This window comes from Metopolophium dirhodum, chromosome 9 (genome assembly GCF_019925205.1).
Source record: "Metopolophium dirhodum isolate CAU chromosome 9, ASM1992520v1, whole genome shotgun sequence".
In the NCBI taxonomy this organism is placed as follows: domain Eukaryota; kingdom Metazoa; phylum Arthropoda; class Insecta; order Hemiptera; family Aphididae; genus Metopolophium; species Metopolophium dirhodum.
The window spans coordinates 12122084-12148782 of NC_083568.1; the positions used below are offsets into that span (position 1 = coordinate 12122084).

At 30.4% G+C, this 26699-nt stretch overlaps 1 protein-coding gene across 1 annotated transcript; it reads left to right on the top strand.

Moving 5' to 3' along the window:
* The first annotated feature begins 2448 nt into the window (after positions 1 to 2448).
* Positions 2449 to 26095, top strand: LOC132952466 (uncharacterized). Its single transcript, XM_061024777.1, has 16 exons — positions 2449 to 2633; positions 3673 to 3682; positions 4079 to 4220; positions 4308 to 4366; positions 10330 to 10477; positions 11372 to 11536; positions 11621 to 11795; positions 13938 to 14026; positions 15668 to 15811; positions 19419 to 19470; positions 20881 to 20890; positions 22298 to 22439; positions 22530 to 22588; positions 23910 to 24057; positions 25349 to 25513; positions 25597 to 26095. Exons 1-16 carry the CDS (start codon positions 2552 to 2554, stop codon positions 25747 to 25749), a joined length of 1743 nt encoding a protein of 580 aa, XP_060880760.1. The 5' UTR covers positions 2449 to 2551; the 3' UTR covers positions 25750 to 26095.
* The last annotated feature ends 604 nt before the right edge of the window (positions 26096 to 26699 follow it).

Below are 26699 nucleotides of genomic sequence, written 5' to 3' on the forward strand. Positions count from 1 at the left end.
CGTTGAAATCGGTATTGAGATTTTTCAGAGGTTATTGTTACTCGGTAGCTGGTGCTCATGCACTGGTTTAAGGGACGACACGGATATGCCGACCAGTGAGTGGTAGGTGGTTTTATCAAAGGTTTTTGTATATCCCCGAACTAGAATTCTCTTGGCGGCAAAGACATTTTTGTCGGTGACAATAGTTTTATTGGGGATGACCGATTTCTACGAACGACAGTCTGGCCGTTATTTAATATTCTGTAAAATTTTAGTTTATTTATTATAATGGTGTGTGAGCATATCATTACAATAGTTATATTATTCTAATAATTAATTCAGGAGCGACTCCAGGGACATGGTTGGGGTAGGGGGCTAAGTCATAATTTTCAGAAAACTTTCGATATTATATTTTAATATAATATGTTTTTTTTAACGATACACAATTTATCGATTAGGTATATTTATTGTTTACTTTTCATGTAAATAATCTAGAGAGTAGAAATGGGTTTTAAATCGTTAAGAATTTGAACTTTTAAAGTTATGGTTTTTTGTAATGGTTTGTTTAATTTTTGTTCTGCTTTTGTATTACACGTATTCCTTCGTATTCGTAAAGAGCCACGTTCTCTGATTTAAGTTTGTGACCAAAATAAACCAGAAAGGCATATATGTATCATTTTTTACATATCATACTTGCTAACACATTGTGTTCATTGAATTCGAATAAATATGTTTCTGCAAAAAGTTGTGTGTAATACAATATTATATTCATGTGTTATTTACAGTGGACAAACACGTACTGTATTATGATTATTATTACAGATGGTTAAAGATTATATTATCATACTACTATGTTACTATACTATTATAGTTATTATTAAAATCTAATATAGGAATTTGGTTTGGGGGGATATACGTTTTTAGCAAACATGAATGGTTATTATCAATACTTTGATCAAAATGTTAACGGTAAAAAAAAGTTTTGGGGGAATCCATCCCCTTATGCCCCAAATGCCCCCCCCCCCCTAATTGGCTGGTACCGAATTGGTTCCCGAGCTCCAACCCCACGTGCCGATTTGGTTCCCGTTTGAAAAAGGTATTTTATTAAGTTGAGCCGAATTGGTTCCTGTTTAATTACGCACATTTTCCTTTTCAATTTTACAGGCTTAGGACTGTCAACTTAAAAGTAGGCTTGGTTAAAAATGTTATAAAAAAAATTATATAATATATAAAATGTTAAATTGTTGATTTGGAAGTCAACTAGTCATCACTTAAGTTAGGTGTACAAAATACAAATAATAAAATATAATAAATACAATTATTTAAAATCGTTGATTTGCAAATTTGTTGCAAACTTTCTTTAAGTATTCAATTCACGCAAGCTTCTCATTAATGTACTCAGTCATACAATTTTCCAAGTATTTGTTATTTCTTTCCTGTTTTCTAGTAAGTTTTCTAGTATTATTACTTCGAAATGTATTATAATTTAATGTCTGAATGCTGTTTAAAGTCTCCATTAAATAAAATATATTAGGATGGGCACTTGTAAATTCTTTATTCAGCTTTGAATGGAACGATTTGCAACAATTTGTAGTCCTATTAATATTTTTGTCAAATAAATAGACGATATACCATACAGCGATAAAAGTACGTAGGTATTTCTTAATCGTTATCTTAATTGATCGGGGTATCACTGATAATTTGCTAAGCTTCTAACATAACAATCTATTGCCATCTTATTGTATACATATTATACTATAGACAATAGAGTGTAGACTACTGGTACATTTATATTTTTTACTATCTAATTTATATTTTGTACCAATTATCAAAAATTAAAAATTAAAATTGTAACTATTTTACCTGTACACAAACGGGAACCAATTTGGCTCAACCTAATAAAATACCTTTTTTAAACGGGAACCAATTCGGCTCAACTTAATAAAATACCTTTTTCAAACGGGAACCAATTCGGCCAAATGGGAACCAATTCGGTTACTCCCCCCTAATTACGCCCCTGTAGCAATGATAACTATTATAATATGTTATTATACTATTATTACTGTTATTATGGAATTATAATTTAATGAAGCTGAAATAAATAAATAAAAATAAATTTTATATTAGAATTATTAAATTATTGTTGACAATTCTAATATCATGCATTCAATATTTCGGATACTAATTTCAACCAATGTCGACGACTGAATTTTTAATTTTGTTTTTGCATTTGTTAAAAACAATGTTTCGTGATATAAGTCTGTGACCAAAAAAAAAAAAACAAAACAAAAGTGCATATGCTTCATTTTTTATATGTATGGTTTATAAGAGAGAATATGTTTATTTAACACGGTTTGTTTAAAACGAATAAATATGCACCTGTGAATAATTCCACGTCATACAATATACACGCATCTATATGTTCTTTATGGTAAACTAATTACTGTTTTATAACTATTGTTACACAGAATGGTTTAGAAAAGTCATTAGTTCTCTCATTTTATTATTATTGATGGTCACTTATGGTCGTAGAGGTTATATTGCTAAAACACCGTAACAGTTTTCTGAAAAAATGACTCCAACGATATTCAAGAATAATGTCATACGTATAGTACTATGCATCGGAATCATATTGATTCATAATTCGTCAGGAGGTAATTATCATTTTTATTTAAAAATATATTATGTATTTAATCTAGATTATTTATTCATATTAGATAATTGTATAACATTTATAAGATAAATAAAATGCAGTTTACGCCTCTTATAGTGTTCAATGATTATGATAATCAGCCGCTTAATATAACCATTTCCTCAGGAATCGTTTAGAATATTATGATTGATCAATGATCATAAAATATGTACGATGTACTTACTATAGGTATGTCAGTACATTTTAAAATTTTATTATCTCAGGGATCTAACTGACAACGAAGATAGTTCAACGTTTTTAAATGATTTTTTTTATCTCAGACAGTTGCATCATTTTAAATAAAGTCGATGAAAATGTTTGGTTGTTTAGTTTTAACTGTACATTTTCAAGTTCGTTTATCTGAATTAACAATGCTAATTTAAAAAAATTAATAATAACGCGCATATGTATTTATAATACATAGTTGGACAGACTTATAAAGAATCTTGTATTATATTTCCAAATTTTGTAAAGATTTTAAGTTTAGACGGGACTGAGCAATAAAATAATGTTTTTTAATAATTATTATTTGTTGAATAATAATTAAAAAAAAAAATCTCTTGATTGTTGATAGTGGACAAATTCTCATCACTGAGTTCACAATTTAAATATAAAAAAACCTTTTCGGTATGCGATAACAATTTCAAATAGGTATCTAGATAAATAGGACGATTTGTATGAGAAAGAGCTTTAGTCAGTCAAAATTATACATATATTAAACATTTGTTTTGTTGATAATTTTACGCCAGATCGATTAGTGGGACTAAATTTAAGGCTATCTCATTCTTAATAATATTATCCATGGATAATTCACGCATAATATTTTCATTATATCAGTAAATTGGATTATCTTTAGCGTAAAATTTCCGGTTAAATAATAAGATAGAGAATAAACTGACGGTAGATTGAAAAATCAAATAAGTTTTAACTACGGTATAAAATATGATAAACACAAAGTCGATTAACATGTTTATTCTAAATAACAAATTAATTTTTTTCAGAAAAAGTCAAGTAAGTAACTTACAGAAAAGTTGTACACGAGATTACTGGTTTCAATGATTACCCTTGATTTCCAATGATTTTCAAAGATTTAAGTTTTTGTATACGTTACTATGAAGTGTCTATATTGATAGTATATACCTAACAATAATAATAATAACTGAAAATTAACTTCATCAGGAGGTTATTATTATTATATATTAAGCGTACTTTCCGTATATGAGAAGTGCATAAATATTAATTTCATTTTGGAACCCTGAATATTCGGACTCATTTCTCTTTGTTTAATTATAATTAATAATATATTTGCATTATGGTCAATGATGTTGCCCATAATTGGGCAAGTTAATGAAAATAATTAAGTGTGGCAAGTTAAATTAATTCCATTAAACCATTATATAATTGTAGGAAGAATATCAACTTATACTACGATCTTCAAAGCCCGCCATGTAGAGCCGTTTTATTGACTCTCGAAGCTTTGAATTTGGAATTTAACTTGATACGTTTACGTCTCTTGCTTAGTGAACAACTTTCAGACGATTTCCGCAAAGTAAGTTTTCTAAAATAAGTTGTCTTATTATGTTGTATTTACCATCTGCGCTATACGATGTTAAATACAATTGATGTTATTTTACAGATTAATTCCCTACACACTTTACCGGTAATACAAGACGGTGACTTTGTTTTGTCGGATAGGTGAGTTCAAGATTTAACATTTATTAGATAACTAAATGAGTTGTTACTAAATACCTAGTGAATGATATTATAATATATAAAATAATATTTTTGGTTAACTGGGTCACGCTAATAACGTAAATACTAAATCGTTTTTAATATTATGGTAAATACTAAATCATTTAATATTCAGGCTATAATAATAGGTATTATCCAGAATTGCTTATCATTAAATTCATGATAAATATATATGTAACAGTGGTAACACTGTTATACAGTCGCAACAGCAACATGTTATCATATAACAATATTATATAATAACTGTGTGTCCAATCTACTCATCATTATTATATGCTATTATCCCTACGGTCACTTGTTTTAGAGTTACACCAAAAACTAAAATCGATTTTCTCGAAAACAGATTTTGCGTAAAAATTCCCGTTTTTCCTTAATTTTTCTTTTGTTTTTCATGTCGCTTTTGAAAACTACTGGGAAATTTTTACTTTTGACCCCCTAAAGTACCAAAATCTCACTTTCCTATCAGAAAAGTTACTGTTGAAGAAAATCCAAGAACTTTTACTGTCCTAAAAGGTGATGATAGACACAAAAAAAAAAACACACATCATTGTAAAATCAATACATTCGCTCAGAATCTAAAAAATGTTCAACAAGTAAATCTCATTGAATATACTGATGTTTGCAGTGATTACAAACCAGATTCACAACATTTAAATGAGAATAATAAAAAAATTAATAGTAGAGCTTATTAAAAAATATAAACCAATTTTTGCTAAGAATAAATATGATGTAGGCAGAGTGAAAAAGGAACAAGCGTAAATCAAATTGACAGAAGATAGATACATTTCCAAGAAACCATACAGATGTACAGTACCTGATCAAAAGGAGATAGATTCTCAAATTACAAATTTGTTAGAATCTGATTAAATAGAAGAAATCAATTCTCCCTTTGCAGCACCAATTACATAAGCGTACAAAAAAGATGATGGGTGCAGATCACGGTTGTGTACCGACTTTAGAGAATTAAATAAAATAGTGATTCCAGAACCACAGCTATTTCCTAGAATAGAAGATATAATGGTGAAAGCAGGAGTATGCACTTTGTTGCGCCATCAAACTCCTACCTTGAGGCGGTTAATCTGACGACTCGCGTCGGTTAGTAAACTTATGTGTGTGGAACAAAAAGTCAAGACAAATTTTGACTGTAGTGATAGGAACACGTATTTTGGTTTATTACATAACAATATAATTTAACAACAAACACAAGAGAAATTATGTACTAAGTTCCTACGCGCAATACAGGTAATCAGAAAGAAAAACAATAAAATAATAAACAATATTGAGTAGGTACAGAAAATAACAACAACAAAAAAATGATACGACCGTGAGATTGATTACAGCTATTGACGGCGGCTCTCGTACAATTATTAGTGTACAGCGTACGGTGATCCGACGGAGTGGTATCAACAGGCTTGGCAACGGTGATAACGGCAACGGAGCAATAAACCCACCGTTTAACGTGATAGGACGGCAGGTAATAACGGCACGTACGATGTTCGCTTGCGGCGGCCCACAATTACGTAACTTTCGTTACCGATAGCGGCGGTCGACGCGACGTTCAAGAGTAACTCGTAGTACACGGCAGCGGAACAACGAACAACAAATTGACGATCGTCAACAGTGATGGACAGCAAGAAGACGGGTCCACACGACGAACGGCAACAACAGCGTTAAAACTTTAAGACGTAATTAATGACGCGTTTTAACAGACGACAGACGCGTACACCAGTCGTGCAGGTCCGGAGCGTACTAGAGTGGTGGCGGGACATTGTACGCCACACAAAAACTGGCGGCACAGATAGCCGATAACGATAATCGCCGTTGACCGGTGCGATTTGCCACCGGGACCAAAGTCCACAGGTAATCGCGGACTTGTGCACACGCACGCAAAAACCAGTCAAAGCGGCGGCGACGTTGATAGTCTAAGTCTTCAACACACTTGGTTTTCTGCTTTTGATATAAATTCAGCGTTTTGGCTAATAAATTAGCAAATTCAGCTAATACCAATTGGACAAATAGATAGAAAAAAGACTGCTTTTGTGACTCAAAACGGGCATTGGCGATGGACATGTTTACCATTTGGTTTGAAGATATCACCATCAATATTTCAAAGAACTTTAGCAAATATAATAAGAAGACATAACTTAAATGATTTTTGTATAAATTACATAGATGGTATCTTAATTTTCTCAAAGACATTTGAACAACATGTAAAACATATAGAATATTTATTGAAAACAATGAATGAAGAGGTGTTTCGATTAAAGTTGGTGAAATGTAACTTTGCGATGAACTCCTTAAAATATTTAGGACATATAATTGAAAAAAATTCTATAAGACCAGTGAAAGATAATCTTAGAGCAATTAAGGAATTTGAAGAACCTAAAAACAAAAAAAATGTTAAACAATTTTTAGGAAAAATTAATTTTTACTATAAATATATTGAAAATGCAGCAAAGAAGTTGGAATCATTACATAACTTACTACGGAAAGATGTAAAATTTAATTGGACAGCAGAATGTGAACAAGCTTTTATTGGTATAAATAAGTATCTATGTTCAAGTCTAATTTTATCAATCTATAATCAAGATAAGGAAGTTTTATTTATACTGATGCCAGTGGAGATGGTCTAGGCGCAATACTAAAACAACCACAAGAAAATGGTATACTTCACCCAATTGCTTACTTCTCTAAAAAATTAAACTCAAGTCAAAGGAAGAAAAACATTATTTATTTAGAGTGTTTGGCAATATAAGAAGCCATTGTATATTGGCAACATTGGTTGATTTGGAAGAAATTTCACAGTGATTACAGATCATAAACCTTTACAGACATTAAAAGTAAAAGCAAGAACAGATGAACCGCTTGGAGATCTAATTTATTACCTTTCACAATATAATTTTAAGGTCATGTATGCACCAGGTAAAAAGAAATAGAGGCTGATTCCTTATCAAGAAACCCAGTTTTAGAAAGTTTTGAAAATGAAGAGGATATATTAAAAATTGTAAATATGGTCACTTTAGAAGAAATAATTACTGATCAACAATCAAATATAAATGAAGAAAATGAAAAATATGTTTCAAAAAAAATTGTCGAAAAAGGAAACATTAAGTTCAAAAATCTCAAGCAAAGACAAAGAATTTATATTTTGCAAGAATTTGGTCTCAAAATAATTAAGAAAATACATGAAAATTATGGACATATTGGTGTTACTTATATGAATGAAAAATTAAGACCTTATTATTATTTCAAAAACATGGATAAAATTATACACCAGTTTTGTAGTGCATGTGTACAATGTATAAAAAATAAATCTAGAAGAAGCCAACAAATTGGTTTACTTTCAAAATTAGGTCCAGCGACACAACCTTATGAAATAATGTCTATTGATTCAGTTGGAGGATTTGATGGTAATAGATCAACAAAAAAATATTTACATATTTTAGCGGACCATTTCACTAGAAATGCATTTATTTTTACTTTTAAGGGTCAAAATACAAGAGACTTTATTAGTTTAATCTAACTCAGTAGCAAAACAACATCAGATAAAAATCATTTTAGCAGATCAATACACGGGTATCAATTCTAAAGAAGTGAAAAACTATATGAAATTAATGAATATCGCATTATTATTTACATCTATGGACTGTCCAGAATCAAATGGTTTGAATGAAAGACTAAATCAAGCATTAATCAATAAAATAGGATGTAAAATTAATAATGGAGAAAAGAAACCATGGTTTAAAATTTCTGGAAAATGTGTGGAACAATACAACTGTACAACACATAGTGTCACACAATTTTCACCAGCCTACCTCTTATGTGGTATAACACTAAATATAGTACCAATTGAACTTCAAGAAAAAAAATTTAATTTAGAAGCTGACAGAGAAGAAGCAGTAATAAACTCAACAAAAAACTATGAAAAAAATAAAAAAGAGTGGATAAAACCAGGATAGTCCACACATTTCAAGAGAATGATTTATTATATATTGAAAATGGTAACAAAATGAATAGAAACAAATTAGATGAGATTAGAAGTGGACCATTCCGGATAATTAAGAAATTATCAAATACCATATATGAAGTCGAAGGGGCAAAAATACGTAAAGAAACCAATTTCTATCATAGCAGCAAATTAATTCCAGTAAAAACTAAAGTACTCAAGTTGGAGAGCACACCGGAGCTAAAGTCTGCAGGAGGGGAGGTGTAACAGTGGTAAACAAGAGATTTCTGGCATGTCAACCTGCTGCTGGCTCAACCCTATACCCACTGATCAACCCGTGCACACCTTCTGCTCACAACCCATGGTTGCTCTCTTCTGTTCAACCCATGAGTTGAGTCAATCTATCACTACGTATACGATATTCTCCCGCCACCCCGCTCTTCCCTACCAATTGGCCACCGCCAGCCAACACTGACGCCGCGCGTGAAAAATTATTTAAAAATGTATTCACCGGAGATTCGAACCCGAGTCGACCGCTTGCCAAGCGACCACCGCACCACTGAGCAACTTAACCGCATACGTTTTAAATATATATTCTATCTCATTTAACTGGTGTTTACGACAATCGCTCGCATACGTACAAGACGTATAATTTTCCCTCACCACCACTATACCTTACCAAGGGTCGCCGCGAACGCGCGCGAGCCCGCCGTCACGTTATCATATCTACGTTATCAGAAAGTTATCACATTGACGTTAACATAATCTTTAAATGTATATATATATTATTTATATGTATTCCTTCGTCTAGACTCTAAACCCATCAAACGTTTAAGCATTCGCACATATATCTATAAATACCTACTTACATACGCACTTAAATACATACATACATACATACATGCTCATAATATAATAAAAGGTACCTACAACATCACACATACCTATCCAAAAATATTATACCATAATATTATATACTTATTACTTACTAACTGTTAACTTCTCCGTGGGAAATAACATTAAAAATCTAGTCACCAGACCGGGAATCAAATTCAGGTCTCTCGCTTGCTTTACCACAACCCACTACCTGACCGTATAGACCCATGATGCTTTCTCCTCCAGTTAACGGGAGTTTACAATACTTAAATGTACGGTCGAGCGGTCTTTAGTAGAGCAGATCGACGGAGTCAGGGATGCTCGATGTAAGCGCGGTCTGCAAACGTAGCGGCTACTGCGAGGCGTGAGTCGTTGTGTGCACGTTAACGTCGGTGACTGGGAAATCGGTGAGGTTGTAAAGCAACACCCAGGTTACACGGCAGTACGGAATACTTTCGGAAGTCAATTTATTTAACGCACTTGCACGATCGTTTTGCGAAATAATGTGGTTTGAGGACAAAGTCGCAAATCGAGCGGATACGCGTGGCTCGGTAGAATGCAGTGAGCAAAGAGAGCGATGGCCGGGCAGATGGTGGCACCGTTAATAGTCGTGGGACGAGTCGTTGTGCCGTGAGTGGGGACGCGAGATCAAGGTTGCAAGGAACATAAATATAACAATCACAGAAGTTGTATGCAGAATAATTCACAAACGAATACAATACAGAATAATAAATAATTCACTTAGTGAAAAGGTAACAACGCAGTCAGCCGGAGCAAGTGGTTTATAAGGCACCGTAACACAACAGTATAATGATATTATTATTGAGCTGCTCGAAGGAACATTTCTGCGGTGTAACCCTGCCATAACGTTGTGATTCATATAATCATTATTTCCGGACAACTAACACTTGATATCGATCGTGATAATATATTGATTTACTATATACATACAAAACAAATAAAAGAATAAAAGGGGGCTTAATAACCGTGGGAGGGATGGTACACCACTAACTGTTTGTTACAATAATATTATAATGCTCAACCATAACTATACAATTTTTAATAATTTACATTTTCGTTTCAGTCATGCAATCATCGTGTACTTGGTTCGAAAATACGGCGGAAAAAAAGATCATCCGCTGTTCCCCAATGACCCGAAACTGCAAGCGCAGGTTAACCAAAGACTGCATTTCGACAACGGCACCTTGTTCCCGGCTTTTACAATTCAATACGTGAATATGCACATTATTATTAATATTATAAAGATCAATACAATTAGCAACAGTTATTAATTTATCGCTGTCGTTTGACGCAATGGCTTATCTCGTACACTCGGTATTTTTAACACTCGTATTAAATACCTGGAGCTACCGTGCATTTCTTTCGCACGCACACTGGATATTGCTGTAACTACCAATAATTTAACGTTTTACGTGGTATGTATATGATTATGGTCTACTGACTACTATGAGCACGTATCATATCGTTATACTGTAATATTCGTTTAGGCTTGTTAAAATAATACCATGGTTGAAATATACAAGGTAATTGCATTTATACTCCTCCTCAATCAAATATTTGATTATAAAAACATTATGTGGCAACGTAAAGGGAGTGGGAATTTTGAATTTGTTAGCTTTTGTCAGCGTGTTTTTGATGATAAGAAAAATTGATATTTGTGATATCTCTTTGTCCGAGTCAATATGCAATAACCTGTATATTTAAACTATGAATTATACTATGACCAGAATAGCGGCGGACCAATGGTAAAATGAAAAAAAAAAATCACATATTATGAAAGATGAGTTAACAGAAGATTGAAGCAATGATTTTTCTACACGGCCATACCAGAAGTTGAGGCCAATATATTATATAATTGTTTTAATACAAAATTAATTTCATTTTATTTTTACTTATTTATTAATGAACGACACGGTGAATAAAAACATTAAATAGGTATTCCTTAACACACAAATTTCTCAAATAAATCCTCAAAAACTTCCAATAATATGTAGAAAAAAATACCTTGTCGATGTTAGAGATTTGTATTACCTATTATGCATGCATATAATATATTTGTAGTGGAATCACAACTTCAATTTGAAGATTTGTTTTTCATTTTACAGAACCCGTGGATTTATTTTAACGTATCAAAAACCGATGAAAGAGAGGAAAAAATCCACGAAGCGCTCGTGTTTTTAGAAAATGTTCTGAAAAAATCTCCTTGGACAGCCGGTGAATCAATGACTGTGGCCGACTTTTCTTTGGTTGCCACCATTACGACCCTTAAGGTATTTTCTTAACGGTTTTTTTTAATTTAATTTAATTTTATAACTTGGACACAGGTTTAACACATATTTTCGTATTTTCTTAAGGTTGCCGGTGTAGAAATGAAGAAGTACGACAAAATAAATGAATGGCTTATAAAGTGCTCGACTTCAATGGATGGATACCAAAAGGCTAACCAAGAGGGAATCGATTTTATCATAGATATGATAAAAAGACTGGATAAGAAATTTAAAAGGTCACCTCCAACAAAAAGTCCACAATTATAAAATGCGTTCCTTCCGACTACATTTTATGTGGCATGTTTTGATTACACCTTTTTTTTGTTTGTTCGTACTATTCAATGATATTATATTATTAATTATTGCTCTTTACAAATTTAAGATTATAGGTAAATATAATTTCGTTTGTACGATCTGATAAATTGAAAATGTATTTGACGTCAAAAAAAAAATTAAATATAAAATAAAAGTCTAAATTTGATTATAACGGCATTGGAATTTTTTTATTTTATTATTATCTAATCAAAATATTGATATCGTTCTGCGTCATTTATAGTTACTGAATTTGGAGTGGATGTGTCCGTAAAAAACGATAAAACATGTCCAACCGTAGGCACGGTGCCAGTAACCACTGCTCAACTTTTTTAATTATTAAAATATGTATTAATATTTAATAACTCCACTAAACTAAAAATGTATACCATATAAAAACTTTAATCGTATTATAAATCTAGTAACAAGAACTATAATAAAGAAACGTAATTAATCATGGTCATCTAATCAGTTTAGGCATCGGCGTATAATTCTCTATAGCGAGTTTTGACCCAAGTGGCGTGCATGCGAACTAACAGCGCTGCCTGTCACGGGACCTTAGATTAGGGAATAAGTGATTACAAACACTTGTTGATATAATGATTTTTTTCTTTTTTTTTCTTTTTTTTTTCTTATTAGTAACATTGTTTTCATGTATTAATTACTATTAAATATTGTTAAGCCTTTGAATAATTGTATATTAGTGTATAGGTAGTTATTTTATTTAATTCTAAAAGCTAAGTCATTTCATTATTAAAAATTAGCTATTTAGTATAACTAAATGTAATAACTAATAAGTGGTTTTCTGTAGGTCGGTAAAAAAAAGACAACGGGAGGGGGGAATATAACCCCTAACGTCCCCCTCCTGAGCACGCCACTGTGACGATTCCTGATTTTTATACTTATTAATTAAGATGGTGTCAGCACACTCGGCGATTGTAAACTGCGCCCAACGTACAGGTAAACACGAAATCATACATGTAAACTGCGCTCGAGTTCTTATCGTGAGTAAAAAGGTGATATGTAAACTGCGCTCGAGTTTTATCAAATGTAAAAAGGTGACATATGTTACATAATATGTAAACTGCGACCGGCTAAACTTTTAAAAATTGAATAGCTATATTTTTACCAAATTAAACAAAATTACAGAATTACTTATCTAAAATTACAATCTTTAATATATTTAATTCGTTACATTCATAATATTATAGCATAAATAATTAATAGAATAAAATTAAAAACATATTGTTGATACATATTCTGCAAAATTAAACAAAATTACAGAATTACTAATCTAAAATTACAATCTTTAATATATTTGATTCGTTACAGCCAAATTATAGCATAAATAATTAATAGAATAAAATTAAAAATTAAAAAAAATATATAATCTTAAAAAGTACAAAATGTTGTAACGTTTTGCGTTTATTTTTTGTCTTAGAATTTTGGTATTTAAAGGGTACATTTATACTATTTAGTTTAATATATGTAACTCAGAGGCCGATTAGTTTTCCAAAATTTAAATTTTTCAATTATTTTCAAGATTTTTTCGCGCTGTGAAACAAATTGTTCGGCCATCGTGACTTCACTGATTAAACTGAATACGACATGTACCTGCAACAAGGTTTCTCTGTTTATTCGGGTGACACTGAGGTATCGTTTCATACTTCATTTCATTCGCAATGAAAGGAACCGTGCTCCCACTCACTTTTCATGTTCGCTCTCTCTGCATTGTGCCGTCAACCCATCAACATCTCTAAGTATCATAACATTTATCAACACTTGTTGCATCATTTCACACCTTCAATAACCACATGGTTGAAAACAGTCCAATGCCATTCAAATTGTACCTTTGGTGCATATTAAATTTTTCCGTAAGTATCGTTCACGACCATTTCAATAACCATCTCTAATATCATTGACCCTTTTAGAATTATCCATTAGATAAAACGATTGGGAATTTACTATTGTCCATGTGCGCTGTGAATTGTATGTGTTGTACTGTGTTCAACGTTGTGCGGTTAGCGGTTGAGCTGTGAGTGTGTGGGATCACCTATGTTATTCTTGTTATATTCTTGTTATTTAACTACAGACCCCAGAATTCCAGCTCACCATAACCTTATAAAGGTAGGTGGTGCACCACAACATTATTGGGCGCACACGAATTGCGTACCAAAACAGGTAAACGAACCTTTTTGAACGAATTGCGTCCCGGACGCAATTCGTGTTACCTTTTTATCTACAGTTGAGTGGTTCTTAAAATGACATTGAAATAATAAAGATATGTCTGTGAAAACATAATATCGTATATAATAAATTGTCATATTCACATATTTTTAAAAAATTTAAATTGTAAAATCATAATATCATAGGTATAAATGGTCATATTCACATATTATTAAAAATAAATAAATTAAAGCTGTGAAAACATAATTTCGTATAGGTAATATAATAAGTCGTCATATTCACATATTTTTAAAAAAGTTTATTAGATTTATAAGTCATAGGTTAATATCAAAAGTATTGATTTAATTTTGTCTATATTTATATTTATTGGCTAATATGTTAACATAATCTTTAATCGTGATTTCAATAATTTCAAAATCCATAAATTGTGAATTTATTTAAAAAAATTTAGTACAGTTTAAAAATTTAGTACAGTATTCAAAAGTTCCATCTACATAAAATACACTTATTTTGCTAAAAAAGCTTAAGTTAGTTTGACATGAAAACATAACTATGCCAGTGTCCAAGTTATTAAATACAAATTGTTCGTTGTCGGTAGTTTTAATTTCTATCGAGTTTAAAATAGAATGAACATCGCTTATAGTTTTTGGTAATTGAGGGTAACTGCAGGTTCTACGTGCATAATGCATATTATTTTTTATATACGTAATATCAGTTAATGTTAGTGTAGACACGTTTTCATCTTTTAATTGTCTATGAAATAATTTAATAAGTCGTTCTGATACGTCTGTAACTGCTTTCCGTTTTAAACTATTGCTAAACTTTTGGCGATTCAGAATTTTTAATTCTAGTTTTTCGTGAATGTGAATTAAATTACTAACACTAACCTTTAGTTTATCTTGTGTATCTATCCGTAAAAAAGATCTGCAGTTTTTATTTGTACATTTCCATCTAATATCTAATATTTTTATAAAAATATCTATAAAAGTACAAACCCACTAAAAGCTAGTTTTCATATAATAATAATATTTGTGATAAATATTTAAATTGTTAAAAAATTTTAATAAATTTGGAAACCACTAAAAAATATCTTAAGGAAAAAAGTAACATGAATTGCGTCCGGGACGCAATTCGTTCAAAAAGGTTCGTTTACCTGACTTGGTACGCAATTCGTGTGCACCGACATTATTATATGGCCAAATAGGCAAATAAGGTTTTTCATTATTATACCAAATATTATTGCAGTATTATTATTATTATTATTATTATATTGTCAATTGGGGCACTGTTGTCAGAAACTATCAATTGTTTATTATATTATTACATTTTTAACATTATTATAAATATTATACTGTTTATGTCCTGTGGCTTATTATTATTATTATGTACACCTTTACAACTATTGTTATTTATATTGCCTAACAAGCAAATGTTGATATTATAGATTTATGCATTATACTGACACTTTTGTTTAATTGAAATGCAAATGTGAAATAAATATCTGCTATACACACCTAATTATACAGTCCACTCTAACTTATTATTACCATTCTAATTTCCTCGCTTAAGGCATCGCTGACTACTATCGAACAAGCGCAAACACACGCTTAACACATATTTTTGTATTTTTTTCAGGTTGCCGGCGTTGATTTGAAGAAGTACGACAAAATATTTAAAAGGTTTATAAAGTGCACGAATACTATGGACGGATATGCAGTGGCTAATCAAGAGGGAATCAATGAACTCGAAGCTACGTTAGAATTTGTGAATGAGAATGTGGTGAGATAAAAAAAACGAAGTGCGGGGTAGTCGGGGGAGATACGCAGCAAGACGGTAAGTTGTAGGGAATGTGATTTTGTATGACACGGTGCGCATATCGTAATTATTATCCTACCACTGAATATTATTAGTTGAACACTGAATTGATAATTTATCTTTGATTTATATATATATATATATATATATATGTATTCACTTACCTCGTATTGTGCTAGGCAAAATGGTGTAGATTCTTGTTGGAATATGTACGTCTCTGATTGGGATGAGTCGATGCACGTTATTAACACTTTACGATTTACACTACAATATCCTATTGCAATTAAGTATACATTTCTATATTACACACTGTTGGCTCATCATGTTTGCAATTGAATAAAGTATATAAGAGTATTATTGGCTAAAGATGCGGAGTTGGTGTTATGGAAAAAACAGAAGTTGGTTTATAATTGTTTGCTTGCTGGCATCATTGACTTATACAAATTATATTTTTGTCATGTCATTTGTCTGCCTACTTAAGGTGGTACTTAAGATGATTTTTTTTCGTTTAATAGTTATACAACATGCACTTCAATTACTTATATATTTGAGGTTTAATCGCTTAAGAGGAAACGACTTTCGGTACAGCGCATAAGCTTCCCGGTCCTTTGCTCGGGATCTAAACTGCAAATATATTTTTGTCGACCCAACGTCCAAGAGAGACAAGCAGTATTTGAAGTGGAGTTTGTGTAGATTTGTATAGGTTGACATGCATTATAGGTGTATTTATATATAAATCGGATTTTTGGGAACGTGGTGCTTGGATACGGATGTATGGATGTCTTTATCTACATAGCTTTATTATCGAAGGATCATTGGGTTTATAAAGAATTAAAACAATAGTATTTTCATGGTAGGATAGTAAAGTGAATAAATCAAAAGTGAGTTCATACCTGATGTTAAAACAAACGCAATATTAAGTTAACTTTGTGAAGAGAGGTTGATTTCGCGTCAAAATAAGAACTGGTTGGTGATGTATGGTTTTGCTGTTGACGTAATACTTATTTTTAGTTTATATTATGTGATCTGATAAATCGCAAAATGTATTTAGTGTCAAAAAATCAATAAATATAAAATATAAATTTTAATGTGTTTACATCAATATTGGGCTATTTGTTACTATATTATTATATCGAATGAAAATATTGATATCGTCTGCGTCATTTATATACTTACTGAATTCGGAGTGGATGTGCCCTAAAAATCTATAAAACATGTCCAACCGTAAAACACATCGCCAATAACCACTGCTCAACTTTTTTAATTACTTAAATATTATCCGTGTTTGGAAAGAACGTCGTTCATGAATGCACGTCCACGTGTTCACGTTCATATTATATAGTGAACGATATGTGAACGTCACTCGTTATTTTTCGAATAGAACGTGAATGTGACGGGCGTTTGTATTTTTAATGAATTTGATCGATTTTTAAGACGTTCAATTTATTTACCATTTAATAAATATTCTATGTATAACATATATTAATTAATTAAATTATAATAATAATATTTTCATTTTTCCCATTATAATTCCTATAATATTTGTTTGATTGCAAAATAGATAAATTAAATAAGTGAAATTCCAGTGTCCCCGGCTAGATATACAACAACAATAATATTATGATTTCTACGAATTTGTAATAAACATAGATAATATAAGAATGGATAAGACATGCCTATACCAGTTTCATATGGGGCCGTGTGCTTTTTTGGGGAAGAGACAATTTCAAGAGAGAAAGAAAATATGGGGCTTTTTTTAAGGTTATATCCAAAAACTGTTTACAATATTTGTCAATTTCCAATTTTTATTTTGATTGTTATGTCTGAAAATGGAAATTGGAATACTCAAATTACTCTAAACTTTGCGTACATAATTAATTGTAATTAGAATATAGAATAATATAGATCGTTAATTATAACTAATTAATTATTTATGTTATTTATTATCATTTATCAATTATCATATCAATATTGGCCCCATATAACATTAAAAACATATCAATACATTTTCTAGTTATATGTTCTTATGTCCTATCCATTCTTATATTATCTATGGTAATAAACCTAATCGGTTTATCATAATAACTTATAAGTACCTTGGTATTAGCTTAATTTTATCACTAGGAAATCCTTATCAAAATATAACTAAAATAACGTGTCCAAAAATTAATTCAGATACATGCTCTAAAGTCTAAATTGTATTTTTATTTTTTGGTTGAGTCGTATATGTTTATGGGTTTTTAATTTTTATATTGACTGCAGGCTATCGATTCATGAAAAAAAAAATTAAATGAATGACCCAATGAACGCGTTTGTTTGAAAAAAAACACGAACGTGAACGTGAACGAGTTCCTTTTTTAAGGACTGAATGTGAACTTGAACGAGTTGATTTTTTTAGTGAATGTTCCGAACACTGAATTTATATTATTAATGACATTAATGTTTAATAAATCCACGAAACTAAAAAAGTACCATACAACAACTGTTTTCATATATAAATCTAGTCATCAGAAAATATATGATAAAGAAACGTAATTACTAATGTTCTATTATTAGACTGGGGAAACTTTATTCAGAAAATTGATACTTTACGATGTAAATAAACTCGTGCGTATGGAATATATTATCGACTCAATGAAAATATATGTATGTGAGTTGTGACACCTGATTACATCCACTGCGACACTATATACAGTGGGATGGGGAAAACACAGTCTAAAATACATACTAAGCAACTACGATGATTTCGTTTTTGGACGGGGGTTGCCGCTACCACTGCGTAGGTAACTGTACTAACTACACAATAATCGATTGCTTACGACGGTGCCGTGTGTTATAAAATCGATGCTTTTCCGTTTCCGGAAACTGTCAGGCTCGTAATTATTGAATTTTTGGGAAACCGACGGCCGGCATCCGCTTTCCCCGTTTGTTTGGTTTTAAAGTTTTAGTCATTCGTATTCACTCCGTCAGTTTTCTTGATTATGCCCAGATGCGTTACCATTTCATTATAATATACCTACGCATGTTTCCGTGGAAACAATTATTATAGGTACATGTTAGGGAACACCGTAGTTGCGCACGAATCGCCGCCATTTTATAAAATAGCACCGTAAGTCCGCACCACATTTTTTTTTTTTTGGAACCGTAACTCCTCACAGTGCATTTTTTTTTCGATACCATTACTCCACAAATGATAATAAAATTATCTATACTATTATATAAAATTGTAAGGGGTTTTCTACGACCGCGCCATAACCGAGAAAACTACTGAACCGATTTGGCTGATTTTTTTTTGTTGTGTTCGTAACTGTCAGGATGTCAGGACAAGGTTCTTAGGAAAGAACATTTTAGGAAAATCCACCAGAAAAGTAGGAAATAGGGATGTCAAAAATACAACAGCGGCGCCATCTGTCCAGAAAATAATAAGCTAAATAATAAAAAATGTAGTTTATTATTGCAAATTAAAATAATAATTGTGTATTGGTTGCTATTGGTTAATCGGGCATGTTTTTTGATTTATATTATTAATTTTTGTCAATATATGTATTTTTAAATTAATGTTTGTGTATAGATTAGACCTCTGGGATTTATGGTCATTATCAATATGTTAACAATAAAAAAACGTAAACGGTAAAGAAAAGTTTTGGGGGGGGATCCATCCCCCTATGCCCCCCCCTAATTACGCCCCTGTAGCAATGATAACTATTATATGGTATTATAATTTAATCACGCTGAAATAAATAAATAAAAATAAATTTTATATTAGAATTATTAAATTATTGTTGACAATTCTAATATCATGAATTCAATATTTCGGATACTAATTTTTCAACCAAAGTCGACGACTGAAAAATGCCAATATCATATAAAAAATCAAGAGTATACATATTGAGTTTACATTTTTATGAATTTTAACATTTAACAGTTTCTTTTTTTTAAGTGGTTTGGTGAGTTTTTATTCAATTTTTAATTTTGTTTTTGCATTTGTTAAAAGCAATGTTCTGTGATATAATTCTGTGACCAAAAAAAAACAAAAAAAAAGTGCATATGCTTCATTTTTTATATGTATGGTTTATAAGAGAATATGTTTATTTAACACGGTTTGTTTAAAACGAATAAATATGCACCTGTGAATAATTCCACGTCATACAATATTATAATACACGCATCTATATGTTCTTTATGGTAAACGAATTACTGTTTTATAACTATTGTTACACAGAGTGGTTTATAAAAGTCATTAGTCCTCTCATATTATTATTATTGATGGTCACTTATGATCGTAAGAGGTTATATTGCTAAAACACCGTAACAGTTTTCTGAAAAAATGACTCCAACGATATTCAAGAATAATGTCATACGTATAGTACTATGCATCGGAATCATATTGATTCATAATTCGTCAGGAGGTAACTATCATTTTTATTTAAAAATATATTATGTATTTAATCTAGATTAATTATTCATATTAGATAATTGTATAACATTTATAAGATAAATAATATGCAGTTGACACCTCTTATAGTGTTCTAAAATATAGTGTAACCTAACCTATTATAGTGTTCTTAACTATTTCCTCAGGAATCGTTTAGAATATTATGATTGATCAATGATCATAAAATATCTACAATGTACTTACTAAAGGTATATAAATACATTTTAAAATTGTATTATCTGATATTATAAAAAATAATAACGCGCATATGTATTTATAATACATAGTTGGACAGACTTATAAGGAATCTTGTATTATATTTCCAAATGTCATAACAATTTTAACTTTAGACGAGACCAAGGGATAAAATTTCTTGTCGACAATTATTTAAAAAAAAAAAAAATCTTTTGACTGTTTTTAGTGCACAAATTCTCTTCACTAAATTCACAATTAAAATATAAAAAAATCCAAAACGTTTTAACTACGGTATAATATACGATACACGGAAATTAATGTCTATTATGTATTAATTCTAAATAACGATAAACACAAAGTTGAGTATCATGTTCATTCTAAAACGTGAATTTATATTTTTCAGAAAAAGTCGAGTAAGTAACTTACAGAAATGTTGTACTTGAGATATCTGGTTTCAATGATTAGGTACCCTTGATTTCCAATGATTGGCCATGAATTTCAAAGATTTAGGTTTACGTATAATTTATGGTGACGTGTCTATATAGACAGTGACAACACTATTTGAATACCAATATTAATAAAAATAATAATAATAATAATAATAATAATAACCGCTAATGAACTTCATCAGGAGGTTATTATAATAATATTATATTAAGAGTACCTTGCGTACGCGAGAAGTAAAATATTAATTATTTAATTTCGGAATCGTGATCATTCGGACCCGTTTCTTGGTGTTTAATTATAATTAATATTATATTTGAATTATGGTCAAAGGTGGGCAAGTTAATGAAAATAATTAAATGTGACAAGTTAAGTTAATTCAATTAAATTGCCTTCAGTTAAGTTAAAAATTAACAAAAATAAAATGTAACCAGATAAGTTTATAATTGAGATAGTAAATAAACTTAATTTACAACTTAAAAAGTTTTTTTCTAGTTACAATATGTATTTTGTTTTACTAAAACATTTACCAATATGTTAAACGCTGTGTAAAAAAATAGATTATTATAATATATAATTAGAAGAAAATGAATAAAATCTACAAAGAGTCATCAAATGAGTATTGTCTAGTTGGTTTCACATGAAAAGAACATTAAGTTAACTGCACGATATTGATAATTAACTATATAAAATGTTAAGTCACAACAATAACAATTCTAACTGAATAAGTTAATAAGTTAAAAAAAATTATTAACTAGTTAAGTTATAAATTTAAGAAAAACCTAATTTTAACTTTTTAACAAGTTAAAATGGCCACCTTTGATTATGGTAGTATTAAAGGTAACACCGTTAATTGTTTATAGTCAATGGTAACACAATATATCACATAATACCGTAGGTAGTCATAACGTCGATGACTTATTCGTCTTGTTATAATATTATTTAATCGTTCGAATCGTGTTGAAATTGGTCTTAAGATTTAGTAGAAGTCATCATAATAAATTACTGGGTAAAGATCAAGGGGTATATTATTATCAACGCGCAGGTATGATGATCTCAGGCATTCGAGGGGATATTCTAAAAAGGAAACAAATAATGTTTATTGTTCGTATTTATAATTATTATTAGTACCATTATTATTTATGCATTAATGATATTTTAAATCCTGTGATGTATTCTAATACTAGTATACCTACATAATATAATCTCATCGTATATACGACAACCATAGAGTGATTTTTTTAAAAGTAATTTTCAAGTCCAAATCAAATTTTCCCCGATTTGTTTTTGTTTATTATATTATTATGAGTACTAACCCATGAATATTCAAATACAAGTATATCGTTATAAAAGTATTTTTTTTAATATAATTGTAGAAAGAACATCAACTTGTACTACGATCCTATCAGCCCGCCATGCAGAGCCGTTTTATTGACTCTCGAAGCATTGAATTTGAAATTTAACTTAATATACATACATCTCTTGGATAGTGAACAACTTACAGAAAATTTCCGCAAAGTAAGTTTTCGAAATAAGTTGTCTTATTATGTTGTCTTTACCACCTGTACTATACCTACCATGTTCAATACAATCATTGTTATTTTACAGATAAATTCTCTACACACTGTACCGGTAATAGAGGAAGGTGACTTTGTTTTGTCGGATAGGTGAGTTCAAGTTATAACATTTATTAGATAACTATACGAGTTTTACCTAAATACTGAATGATATTATAATACATACATTTTTAATTTTTAAATTTTTGGTTTATTGGGTCACGCTAATTAAAATATAAAGTTCCTTTGCCTAATGATAAGATAACATAAGTTAGATACACATCTATATGTTAAACATTATGTTAACGTAAATACTATATCATTTTAATATTTAGGCTATAATAATAGGTATTATCAAGTATTGTTTTTTACTAAAACCATGATAAATATATTTTTTAGATTAATATAGATAAATAGATTAAGGAAGTATTATTTTAGATTTTGAGCGGAGCGATGAGTGTATTGATTTTACAATGGTTTTTTTTTTAAATTTTTTAATTGTTGTATCTGTCATCACCTTTTAGGACAATAAAAGTTCTTAGCTTTTCTTCAACTGTATCTTTTCTGATAGAAAAGTGAGTCTAGTTAAATAAAGTTAAAATATTGACAAAATACGTAAAATTCATGAAAATGTGCAAATTATTGTAAGTTAGAAATTCATAAAATTTTTTCTTTTTAAATCTAAGATTTGAAAATGTTATAAAAAATTTCTCATAAGCTTGTTAACCTTATTAAAAAAAAATATGTCTACAAGCAAATAAAATAAATATTTATGAGCGTTTGAAGTTCAAATTTTTACAAGATTGGATATTTGTTCGATTTCTCATATAACTAGCGATTTTGTTATTTTGTTGTAATTCAAAATCGAATAACTGTAAGTAGGTACATGCAAATTTCACTGGATGTATATATTTTCATTTTCTATACACTCTAACATTTTGAAAATATTTTGACTCTTTTTGAGCTGTTTACAGACATTGTCAATTTTCAATTTTTTTAGTTTTTTTTCTATCTTGCTTACCGGGCGCTTACCTAACCTAACCATGACCCACTGGCCACTACCCAACCGCATAGACGCTATCCATGACGCTATATCCCTAAGTTAATGGGAGTTTACAATACGTAAAGGTACGTGCAGTCGTAAAGCAGGTAGGTGGAGTCGGGGATGCTCGATGTAGTGGCGAACGTAATGGCGTAGTTAATGTTCCCAGTCACTGACATTTCTATAGTGTAACCTTGCCATAACGTCGTGATTCGTAATTATTATTTCCCGACAACAATCACTCGATATCGATCGTGATATATTGATTGGGTATTTATATATATAAGACGAATAAAAAGGGTTTAAAAACCGTGGGAGGGGTTACTGTAACAATAATATAATGTTCAACCATAATTATAAGTTTATTAATAATTTACGTTTTCGTTTCAGTCATGCAATCATCGTGTACTTGGTTCGAGAATACGGTGGAAAAGACGATCATCCGCTGTACCCCAATGACCCGGAAATTCAAGCGCAGGTCAACCAAAGACTGTATTTTGACGACGGCACCTTGTATCTGGCTTTTAGACGTCAATACGTGAATATTAACATTATTATTATTATAAAGACCAATTAGCAACAGTTATTAATTGTTCGCTGTCGTCTTGACGCAATGACTTATTCGCTCGGTGTTTTTATTTCATCGTACAAGGTATATACCTTGAATTTCTTCCAGACGCACACTGAATATTGCCGTACCTATCAATTATTAAACGTTTTACGTGGTATCTACCTATATGATTTATGGTCAACCGACTACTGTTACCACGCATTATATCATTATGCTGTAATATTCGTTAAGGGTTGTTATAATAATACCATGGTTGAAATATACAAGGTTATTGCTTTTATACCCCTTCTCAATAAAATATTTGATAGTATACAGGCGCGGGAATTTTGAATTTGGTAGCTTTTGTCAATGGGATTTGGATGATAAGACAAATTTATATTTGTGGTATCCCTTTACGCAGCCATTTTGCTTCTAATGATAACAATACGAGTTAATATGTAAAAACCTGTATATTTCAACCATGAATAATACTATGACTTTTGGTCATATAGCGACGAACCAGTGGTAAAATGAAAAAAAAAATCGATTATGAAAATTGAGTTAAAATAAGATTGAAGCAATGGTTTTTCTACACGGCCATACCAGATGTTGAGGCCTATATTATGTAATTGTTTTAAATAGTTTTAATAAACAATTCAAGTAATTTTATTTTTAGCAATTTATTAATAGACGACACTGTAAAAAAAACCATTAAATAGGTAGGTATTCCTTAACGCAAATTTCTCAAAAACTCCCAATAATAGAAAGAAAGATAAGGTGGGTAAGTGGATGTCGCTCTGCTCTACAGTAGGTTACAAGTGGGTCACTGTAATGGATGGTGTTAAATTTGAATTCAATGATTTTTTGTGATTTTTCCGTATTTTGTCAATATTTGAACTTTAAATGCTTATAAATAAAAACTGCAACTAAGGATTTTTAATATTTTTCAAATTTCATTGTAAAATATAGTAGGAGCCTTGTATTAAATTGTCAATCTTTTTTACTGAACAAATAAAGTTTTATTGACATTCCTAGAAAAAAATACTAATAAAATTGGAAACCAGAAAATGTTTCTAAACAGTTCAAAACAAATAAAAATATTTTGAAAATTTTATCGTATATAAAAAACCAGTGGAAAATGCATTTATAAAGTATATGCATTCATTTACGAATCTAAAAGTAAATTGTCAATGCAAGCGATTTTTATTATTATGCATGAATATAATATATTTGCACTGGAATCACAACTTAAATTTGAAGATTTTATTTCATTTTACAGAACCCGTGGATTTACCGTAACATACCGAAAACCGAAGAAGGAGAGAATAAAATCCACGAAGCGCTAAGGTTTTTAGAAAATGTTCTGAAAAAATCTCCTTGGGCAGCCGGTGAATCAATGACTGTGGCCGATTTCTCTTTGGTCGCTTCTATTTCGACCTTTAAGGTATTTTCTTAACGAAATTTTGTATACACATAACTGTTATAACTTGGACACACGCTTAACACACTTTTTCGTATTTTTTCCAGGTTGCCGGTGTTGACTTGAAGAAGTACGACAATATAAATGAATGGTTTACAAAGTGCGAGAATAAAATGGATGGATACAAAGAGGCTAATCAAGCGGGAATCGATGTAACCGATAAAATGTTAATATCTCTGAATAAGAAATCGGCAAACTAACCTCAAACGCAGAGTCTATAATTATAATATGCTTTTCTTTTGACAAAATTTCGAGTGTCGTGTTTTAATTACACATTTTTTTGTTTGTTTGAACTACTCAATTACATAATATTAATTATTGCTTTTTACAAATTTTAAAATATAAATATAATTTCGTTTGTACGAAATTACTTTTGCCACAAATTGTGTGGTAGGTAGTGCGTATAGATGATAACCTAATTATATTAAATAATATTTGGATATACCTATTTTTAGTTTATATTAGGCTATCTGATAAATCGTAAAATGTATTTGCTGTCAAAAATAAATGAATATAAAATATAAATCTTAATGTGTTTGTATCGAATAGGAATTTTTTTATTATATAATTATCAAATCCAAATATCGATATCGTTCTGTGTTATTTATAATTACTTAATTCGGAGTGGATGTGTCCATAAAAAGATACAACATAGCCAACTGTAAGCACAGTGCTAGTAACCAATGCTCAAATTTGGATTCTGAGCGGAGCAAGGAAACTAGCAGTTTTACAATGGTGTTTATTTTTTTTTATCCTTTATACAAAATTTCTATCAGATGGAGTTTTTAGATTTCAACATATAGTACCTTATATTTTAGTAAATTGGATCAAGATGGCAGGGCTTAAAACCGTTTTCAAAACCGATTTCAGAAACCAGTATAAGCCGTTTTAAAACTGAAACCGAAACCGTAATCAAAAACGAAACCAAATAAATTTGGATACCTGCAGTATTATAATTTAAAACCAAAATCTGAAATCGTTATTTTTTTTTTTATTGACGTGTTTTTAAATACCTAAATTTCATTAATACGCATAATTAATACTCATAATAAAATTGAGATCATGATTAAAATTTTGATAACCATTTCCAAAAAAAATTGGAAACCAGTATACAAAACCGAAACCAAAACCGAAATTTCTTAATACCGGT